This window comes from Humulus lupulus, chromosome 1 (genome assembly GCF_963169125.1).
Source record: "Humulus lupulus chromosome 1, drHumLupu1.1, whole genome shotgun sequence".
In the NCBI taxonomy this organism is placed as follows: Eukaryota; Viridiplantae; Streptophyta; class Magnoliopsida; order Rosales; family Cannabaceae; genus Humulus; species Humulus lupulus.
In genome coordinates this window covers 29,533,404-29,543,351 of record NC_084793.1, presented here as the reverse complement: position 1 = coordinate 29,543,351, position 9,948 = coordinate 29,533,404, and the positions used below count along the sequence as shown (strand labels likewise).

At 32.8% G+C, this 9,948-nt stretch overlaps 1 protein-coding gene across 3 annotated transcripts; it reads right to left on the bottom strand.

Annotated features, from left to right (window-relative positions):
- Nucleotides 1-312: 312 nt before the first annotated feature.
- LOC133790282 (pentatricopeptide repeat-containing protein At1g18485) lies at nucleotides 313-9,673 on the bottom strand. Of its 3 annotated transcripts, none has more exons than XR_009873985.1 (3): nucleotides 9,299-9,673; nucleotides 7,522-8,439; nucleotides 313-652 (listed from the first exon to the last, which is right to left on the bottom strand). XR_009873985.1 is itself a non-coding variant. In XM_062227882.1 (3 exons), the coding sequence occupies exon 3, from the start codon at nucleotides 7,053-7,055 to the stop codon at nucleotides 4,158-4,160; it is 2,898 nt and encodes a 965-aa protein (XP_062083866.1). In that variant the 5' UTR covers nucleotides 7,056-7,266; nucleotides 7,522-8,439; nucleotides 9,299-9,666; the 3' UTR covers nucleotides 4,055-4,157. The 3 variants fall into 3 exon arrangements, 2 of the variants coding, with proteins under 2 accessions (XP_062083866.1, XP_062083871.1); XM_062227882.1 differs by lacking the exon at nucleotides 313-652 and adding an exon at nucleotides 4,055-7,266 and having other exon boundaries at nucleotides 9,299-9,666; XM_062227887.1 differs by lacking the exon at nucleotides 313-652 and having other exon boundaries at nucleotides 4,055-8,439; nucleotides 9,299-9,666.
- Between the last annotated feature and the right edge of the window lie 275 nt (nucleotides 9,674-9,948).

Genomic DNA, 9,948 nt, shown 5'->3' with positions numbered 1-9,948 from the left:
TTTTGGGTATTTTGAAATCTTTTTGTATTGATACGTCTATTTAGTTATAACATCTCAATTAGAATACAATTAGTTTGGTCACAATATTATTCTTATATAAAGGTTTTACTTATTAATATATATTTTATCTTTTATGCTGTATAGTTTTCCAGATACTTTAGCATATGTTGAATATGGTTTTTACATTTTAGTTTTCCAGTACTAATAATTACACATAGTTCAAATATTCTACATCAACTTTTCTCTTGTAAAAAAGAGAATAATATAAACTCATGATACTGTGGTAAGCATGAAAAAGAGAATAATATAAAAGTTCTTAATTTTACACTGAAAAAAAGAATTTTTCTGTGGTAAGCATGAAAAATTAAAAAATTATGATACTTGTACAAATGGACAAATTAATCTTTTAAAGAGAATAAAGTTACTAAAACACATCAACAAAACAAAACAGGGTCCAATATTCTCTCAAAATCCAGCCGCACAAAAGCTTATCCAAAAACATGATCAAGAACTTCCACCTCCGGCGCAACCACTTCCAGCTCCAGTGCACCCACTTCCAACTCCAGTGACATCCTGAAGATCCGATCAAGAACAACGAACCGACCTCCCCTTCAGCAAGAGAATTCTTGGACTCCCTGACGATCTCCACCTCCTGCACATCCAACAACTCATCAAAACAAATTTGATAGCAATCTCCACCTCAACAAAATAATCAAGACTCCGACCACCTACACATTCGACAACGACAATCTCCTAATAAAGCTCCGACCAACTATTCTTACTCTTCTTTTCAATTTATAGATCTGATTTTTTTTCTAGATCTAAGCTTTTTTTTTAGATTTGGAACTAACTTGTAAAAAAATTTAAGCTTAGGTAAACAATTACTCATATTATTAGATATACTTTCTTCTTCTTGTGTTGCAAATCAAATCTCGTTTGTTTTCTTTGGATCCTTTTTTTTTTTTCTATCTTCAGATCTACAATAGGTATCTGGTTACCTTCACGTTCTGATATGTGTATATTTCTGGGTTCTTTATGGTAACCGGTTACGTTCATGTTCTGATATGAGTGTATATTTATGGGTTCTTTACGGTAACCGATTACCTTCACGTTCTAATATGTGTGTATATTTCTATATTTTTTTTTATGTTAACCCGTTACCTATGTTACTAAAATTACAGTTACTTCTTTTTCTTCCTTTTTTAATGAAGTGTTTTTCTTTTTCTCCAATATCTTTTAAAAAAATAATAATTTATAATTGCTTACAAGTTCAGATCCGGTCTTTTTTTCCTTGCAAACTAGTTACTTATGTTACTAAAATTATAGTACTTCTTCTTCATTTTTTAATGAAGTGCTCTTCTTCTTTTTCTTCAATACTTTTTTTTAAATAATTTATAATTTCTTATAAGATCATATTATGTCTTTTTTTTCCCTTTTTCTTTTCATATTTGATATAAGTAACTTCTCACCCCTCTTATGACAGAATGTTACTCTTCTTAGGGTAACTGATTACCTTTGTTTAACCTAAATCTAAGATTTTTTTTACATATTTGGAACCGTGAAAGGGTAATCAATCAAGTAATTGCTTACCTTATCCAAACTTTGAAAAAAAACGTGCAATCTAAAAACAGAAAAAAAAAATATTTATAATAAATAAATAAATAAAAACTGCTAAACACAATTCATATTACACAAAAAAAACTTTTCAAAACAACCAAGATAAAATTTAATATAAAAATAGTTATATAATATTAATATAAAAAATCAATTAAGCTAAAAAATAACATTTCGATTTAATAAAACTTGATTAGGAGAAAAACTATTCCATAAACCTACTTAAAAAAGCCATACAATAAGTTTTTTTTTTATTTTTAAAAAGTCATATTTTTGTAAACTTATTAAAAAAGCATATAAAATGTAATTTCATCTATTTTTTTAAAATACTATTTATATCCAATACTAAATATATATTAAAAACCGTAAAAAAGATATTTAAAAAAAAAAACAGATAAATTCAAATTTTCTTAGTTCTGATTCAAATTGGATATGGTTGGTTGGTTTAGAATCGGAAAATAATAATTTTTGAAATACTAGTTAAAATTTGTATAATTTAAAAATATGGTTGGAAATTAAAATTGTGTGTTTTTTACAAAAATTAGTTGGTTAGTTTGTTTGTTTTAAAATTAGTAAAATAGAGAGAATATGGAGGAAGAAAAAAATAATTTTTATGAAGGGTATAATAGTATGTATTTTAACCGTTTTTATTGATATTTTTAATAACAAACAAATATTTTGGGCCCAGAAGATATTTTAATTTTATTATAACAGAGTAACAAACTAAGTTGGAACAAATTTAAAAAAAAAAATCGATTTTTTTTAATTTAAAATAAAATATTAGATATTAAATAGTTGAATATATAGCATCTTATTGTACTACCAATTTTTCTATCAGTAATTCTAATCCAAATGTAAATTTGAAAATAGATATTAAAGTTCAACCAAATACTTTATAAACATATATATATATTTTCACTTTTCAGTGCTCAAATCAACCCTACTTAGTAAATAGGTATACTCACCAAATATGAATAACAATAAACTTTTGATGAAGCTGTTCGGTTACGACGATGCCATGCAATCTTTAGAAGCAAGAGAAGCACAAGAGTTTTACGAAATAGTCAAACTCCGCATGGAACAGATCTCAAAAGCATCACAACTGAATCAAACTCAAAAAATGAATAGACTAAACCTTGCTGGGGTCACAAAACCTCATCATAACACTCATTATGGTGAGATCGAAGAGATAGAAGTTGAAGCCGAGACAAACTTTCAAAGGCTCAAACACTTTGACATATTCGAAACTCCACCTTCAGATCATCATTTTATTTACCCAACCAGGTTTGCTAAACTATTTTCTTTTGCTCCCACTCCAAAGAAGTCACTAAAGAAAAAAATGAGTCGAGAGTGGGAGATATTGGCATCCCAACTTCCAAACTCAATGTTTTACACTAGGGTTTACAAGTCAAGGCGTGATCTCATGAGGGTTGTGGTGATCAATGAGAAAGCAGCCACTAATTCTTATCACCATGGCTTGTTTTTCTTTGACTTGTTCTTCCCTGGAGATTACCCTTCTAAGCCTCCTATTGTTTTTTACCACTCTTATGGAGAATCACATCCTAAACTTCATCGAAGGGGAGGAGAGGTTTGTAGTAATCTTTTCAAGAATTGGAGGGAGTTGATTCAATCAAACGAGGAATCTCCCATTCTCAACGTGCTTGTTTCGATCCAAAACTTTGTTTCGAGTTCGATTTCTGAATTTAAGTTGGAGAGAAGCATGGTGATGAGGTGCAAGAAGGATGTTGTGGTGAGAACCAGTGAAGCCATTCTTCACATGATGGAGTCTCCACTGAAGGGGTATGAAGTTTTTGTGGTGGGGTATTTTCTCTTAAGGGCTCATTATATTCTTTTGAACTATAAAAAGTTTACTGATCCAGATGATGAGGATTTGAATAAGCTCTTTTTGAAGCTGATTAAGGCGTTTGAGAAGAATGGAACATATTGCAAACATCATTACTAGGAGTCTTATATGGAGACACAATGGAATTTAGGATGAATCTTAGTACATACTAATTACTACATAGTTTTTCTTTTCATTTTTTTTGTTTTAGTTTCCAATTACTTTGAGATGAAATACTATTAATTGTTTCTTTATAATTTTTTTGTTTTATTTTATTTGAATTTATTAAACTTGTGTACATTGACAATTCCAATTTATGCATAAGATTCTTTCTCTAAAAAGATTCATAATGTTGTGATTATTTACATGCGACAATCGGTGTCAAGCAAAACAAAGCTCAATCATTTTATTAAGATGTTTTACTTTTATGGTATGAAACCTAAAAGACCTGCACTAATTAAATTTGGGTTAAGAGTGATTTATGATCCATGAATCACATACTATTAACTTTTCCTTGGCACTAATACAAATAAATCGATCAAATACCATTAAGTTCAACTATTCTCATCAAGTATAGTATGGTTAAGAAAACAATCATTTCAACTTCTCAATCGGTTCAGTTTTTGTCAAGATATGAATGATATTGGAAAGAATATGTAATTACAAGAATAAACATTGTCATCTACATCATACTTATTCTCTACCAATAATCTGAACAAGAACAAAGGCCATCTTTGAAATGGTGAAAACGCTTGTTGTCTCTCACTACTATCTCCCTTTTAAATGCTCTCGATATCAACTTGGCTGCATTATGACAATCTAAACAAATTCTAAGATTCTTGCATACTCTTATAGTTGACCCTTTACCTGTCTTCAATAATCCAAAAGAAATTGCAAGCTTCTCACTGTGCCCTCTTAGTTTCTCAATCTTTTCCTCTTCTTCTAGCTCATGAAGCACACAGCTTGTATTTGGTACATATCCGAGCTCGGTTATCTTCTCCTCTAAATTTCTCCACATCTCTCTAATCTCCCTAGAACTTGGCAGCATATCATCGCCAGCAAAGAAGCTGTATACCTTCCCTCCAAGTTCGATCCAGCTGCGCCCAGCATCTTTCTGTAGACCAGTCTTCTTCATCCTCTGTCGCACTCTCCTCGAATCATCCCATTTCCTTGATCCAGCATACAAATTTGACACCAAGACATAGTTCTCTGCCTTTTCAGGCTCCAACTCCAGCAATCGCTGCGCGATTTTGGCCCCCATTTCCAAATTGCCATGACTCCTACAGGAACTAAGCAACGAGCTCCAGATTCTAGCATCTGCTTCCTCAGGCATCTTGCTTGTGAGTTTTAGAGCTTCTTCTATTCGGCCAGCTCGGCCTAACATGTCCACTACACATGCATAATGCTCTAATTTTGGTTCTATTCCAAACAAATCCTGCATCTCATTGAAATATTGTAAGCCTTCTTTGACCATTCCAGCATGACTACAAGCCATTAAAACTCCAATAAATGTAAATCTATCAGGCTTCAGCCACAATCTGTACATTTCTTCAAACAGCTCCAAGGCCTTGCTTCCATGTCCATTGAGTCCATATCCTGCAATTAAAACATTCCATGATGCAACATCTTTTTCGCTCAAACTGTCAAAGAGCATTTGAGCTTGTTCCATGCAGCCATTCTTTGAATACATATCTAAGGTAGAACAACCAACAAATATGTCTTCCATTAGGTTAGCTTTTAAGGCAAAGCAATGTAGTTCTTTTCCCAGACGCAAAGCTGACAGTTGCGAACAAGCCTCAAATGCACTTGTGACTGCGATCTCATATGGTCGGACTCCACTAGAAAGCATTTGACGAAAGAGATGAAGAGCTTTATCAGGTAGTTCAACCTGAGTGTAACCAGTTAGCATTGTATTCCAACATACTAGATCTTTATCATCCATCCTAGAGAACAATGCCTGAGCATATAATATTTTGTTGCATTGAATGTAAATAGACATTAGAGAGATGCCAATAAATGAATCACATTCTAACCCATTACGTAGAACAAATCCATGGATTTGATTGGCATAACGCATAAACGTCAAATGAGCACAAGCTAAAATAAGGCTACCAATGGTAAAGCAGTCAGGATCCAACCCTGCATCTTTCATTTCAAAGTAAAAATCTAAAGCCTTCTTTGGACTACCATTTTGTGCAAAGCCACCAATTAGTGCATTCCAAGAGCTCACAGTCTTAGTCTCTATACCATAAAAGACATGCTGAGCATAATTCAAAGATCCACACTTGGTATAGGCTGCAACAAAAGCATTTGCTACCATTTCATCATCATGAAACCCATGTCTGACTGAATAACCATGAATTTCCCTCAAACTTTCTAGCTCCTTCTCCTCTAAACAAGCTGGTAACACATTCAATATAGTGATCTCATCCAGCCTCACATTCTTGTCTTCTATTAGCATTCGTCGCAAAAGATCAAATGTTCCATATATATCTCCTTCCCTAGAGAAACCTCCGATCATAGAATTCCATGAAACCACATTTTTCTTATTGTTCATATCAAACAAGATCATAGCTTCAGATAAGTATCCACATTTTGAATACATGTCCATCAAGGCATTTTTCACCATCATTTCTTCATTCAGCCCCAACTTCACTGCCAAACCATGAATCATCATTCCTATATCTACATCTCCCTCACTAGCACACACCGGTAACAGAGTCACTATTGTAGCATCATCCGGTAAAAAATCTTCCCCCAAAATCGCTAGCAGTAAGTTATAACATTCGTAAGACAAACCATTGTTGGAAAATCCACGAATCATCGAATTCCAAGAAACCAAGTTCCTCTTAGGCATTTTCTCAAAGATTTGAACTGCCTTCTCTAAACACCCACATTTCCCATACATGCCAACCAATGCATTGCCCACAAAAACATCCAATAACAAACCCATCTTCATTGCCATCCCATGAAACACCTGCCCCAACCCCACATCAAAAATACCAGCACAGGCCTTAAACATACAAGGGAGTGTGAAATAATCTGGTTTAAAATCAGTCTCTGAAATCAACTTGATGAACATGTTGATCGAATCATCATATAGTTGATTCCTAGTGTAAGCACTAACGAGTGCATTCCACATGAACAAGTTCTTCTCCTGTAACCCATTAAAGACCAAACGAGAATCCGAAGGAGACCCACACATGGAATACATGGTAACAAGACGAGTATTAAGAACAATGTCATTTCTGAACTGGGTGGATGCAGAAACCAGTTCATGGACTTTGTTTCCAGTTTCCATATCTTTCTGGTATCCACAGGCCTGCAACAAGACCCCTATGGCCTCCCTCCGAGAGTACCCTGAAACACCATCTTGAGAGTTGTTTTTAAGGAGATTCATAGCCTCAGGGAGCTTTCCAGATTGACAGAGCTTGTTTATCTCTTGAAGCCAAGCTGACTTATGAGTTGTATTGGTTTTTTGAGTGAGAGAGAAGGATACATCTAATTTTGGTGTGGGGCTTGATTGAGGAGAATGATTGGTTCTGTAAGTTAGAGGTGGCTGGTAGGAGCATGACACTGGTGGTGCCACCAACACCATTTTGAATTGTTTTGAATGGGATTACAAGATAAAACTTGGCTCTATGATGTCAGCTAATTGTAAATACATGTTTGTCCAAAAATGGCTTGGCCAAGAGTTACAGAAGCTGACACTCGTGGCTTCAGCTGCAACATCCACCCTTCAGGTGTTAAAACCTCATCCCAGTTAGATTTGTTGCAGAGATTATAAAGAGCCCCAAGTGAGAATTCACCTAAAAAAGTTTAGTTGAATAATTAGTATTTGCTATTCTAAAGTTCCTAATTTCACAACATTAGTCCATTGAAGCATTTTCACAAACAAATAGTCTGCACTACAAAAGAAGACAACCCATTAATAAACGTTCAACATCAAAACCATTTCATACATGTCCCTGATTTTAAAACACCATAACTAGCAAAATCCCACATCACAAAATCAATCATTCAAATCTAGTAGAAGCAAAACTTCATAACAGTCATAGTCATACCTGATTATCCAAGCTAAAACCCCAGTAGAATTATAGTGATTGTTGAAGACAGTAGACGCAGAGATAGAAAAAAAAGGATAAGGGTACATGATAAGTGAATCACTTTGGATCATTGATTCAAGAAAAAGATAGAAAAGATTGAATAGTTCCAACTTAAGAGGAGATACGAGATACGTTGGTGTACTGTAAGTGATAGTGACATTTATAGTGTATCATGGATATGCGATGCCACAGATGATATATGTCTATGCTCAACAAGTGACCCAATATTTCCACATGTGACCTTTACAACTGAAACTGGAAGCTCTGTTTTCTCACTTTCATACAAAGGAAGAACCTCATATTACCCATTTTATCATTATCTTTAGTGTTCTACAAAGTCTCATATATTAATAGTCTCATGTACTAATAATAAAATGATTTTTTTTAAGGAATACAAAGATTAATATTTTTAAAATAAAAAAACTTAAAAATTCAATCACTTTTTTTAAGTTATCGATACCGTAAAAATATTTTTAATATATATGTTGTAGAATTACTCATTTTTAAAATTTCTCTAATAAGATTAAAAATGCCAAAAATGTGAAAAAGTTTAATTATTTGGGTTATGGTTAAATTTGGGTTTGGTTTTGGATTAGATTAAAAAATTAATAAACAATCAAAGATTTTACATGCCCTATATTTTAAGATTTTGAGATCATAAGATATCATTTAAATTCTAAACAAATATACAACTAATAATTTTCTCATTTCTCTTTTCTTTTTTATAGTCGAGCAAGAGAACCATAGGCCAGCCACACACTCAAGAGACCTAATAGCAGCCATGTGTCACATCCACAACCACAATGCTTTTTTTTTTTCACTTCAGCCCAATTTAAGTTTCAAGTTCCAATTTGCCCCTGCTTCACATTGTAATTCCTACACCAAAATAAAAAATGAAATAAAATAAACAATTGATTAGCAGAATATTTATACAAATTAATATAGTTTAAAAAAAACGACAACATAAAATACCACTAAAGTCAAATTAAATAAAAAGATTAAAATTAAGAAGATAATTCTACAAAATGATATAATTTTCATTTAAGTTATTAAGTACATATTTTAAATAAATTAAAATAAAAAAAAAGCAATATTTATACAAACAATTCATACAATTAGATGTGAGTAAACAAACTCATTTAAATATGTGAATAAAAAAAATTAATGCAAAACCAATTAGTACATATGGCCAATCACATCCAAACTTTAAGACTGGTGAGATTTTAAGCCATCTTTTAAGCCCAAATTGATTAGGAAGTCTCCCATAATGAACATACATGTTTAGAGTTAACAACTTATTGCAAATTTATGATCTCACAAGGATGAGACTTGAGAGAATCATGATAAGCTGACACAGATGGTTTGATGCAAACGAGTAGTGCCATTCTTCAGATATTGAATTTCGTGGATAGGTAATTTACAAATCTTGATGAAATTTAAATCAAGTCAGTTTTTAGTTTTAATTGTTTCATATTTCAATTTACATTGAGATCAACTACAAATGGTTCTCTATACATATCCAAGTTTTGGAACCAACAGGCATAGAAATCTTAACATTGAAAGACTACGCAATGAATAATTTTGAGGCAGTGAAGGGTACCAGATTATACAAAGAAACTACAACTAATTTAAGATACATAATAATATAAAGCAAACCAAGTTAATCTACATGTGATTAATAAATATCATACAAAATTAAAAATAAAATAAAACAGAGAAAGATGTAACTAATTACCCAATTATCGGTCAAAATTGCAGTTTTGTTCATCTACAGCTCCATCTTCTCTCTTCAGCTGAAGAAACTAATTGAAATTTTAAAGAAAAGGAAAAACAATAACTGAAAAAGGAAGATTACGAGTTTGTGCGTGAATCTAACGCACACCAATACAAAATCCCCAAAATCAAATTGGTCCCTGATTGAGAATGCTTTAGATTCACACACAAACCTGAAATATGCCTCCTCCTTCTACCTCCATCGACATTTGAGATCAGTAAGTTTAAAAAACAAAGAAATTGTGTTCGATGATCGTGAGGGGTGGAATGGTTGGGTATTAATGGTGGTGAAACCCTAGATAAAAAGTAGGTAAGGCTTAAAATTGTTTCATTTGCTTCGGGGTGGGGCGATGATACAATCCAAGCCCTAAACAAACGACATGTCGTTCAACCTTACTAAAGAATCTGCTTCAACTACCGATACCGACATGTTAAACGACATGTCGTTTATAAAAAAGAATGTAATTAATCTTCATTAGCAATTATCTGATGTGTATGCCGCTTCGGTAGTTAACTCGGGGACTCAGTCATGTATTGACTGGTTCTCCTTCAGGAATCCTTTTATTAATACTTCTTCTTTTCTTGAAATGGTATCTCGTTTGTAATTAAAGG

Coding starts and splice junctions, on each gene's coding strand:
- LOC133790282 (XM_062227887.1), bottom strand. CDS start 7,055: ATGGTGTTGGTGGCACCACCAGTGTCATGCTCCTACCAGCCACCTCTA.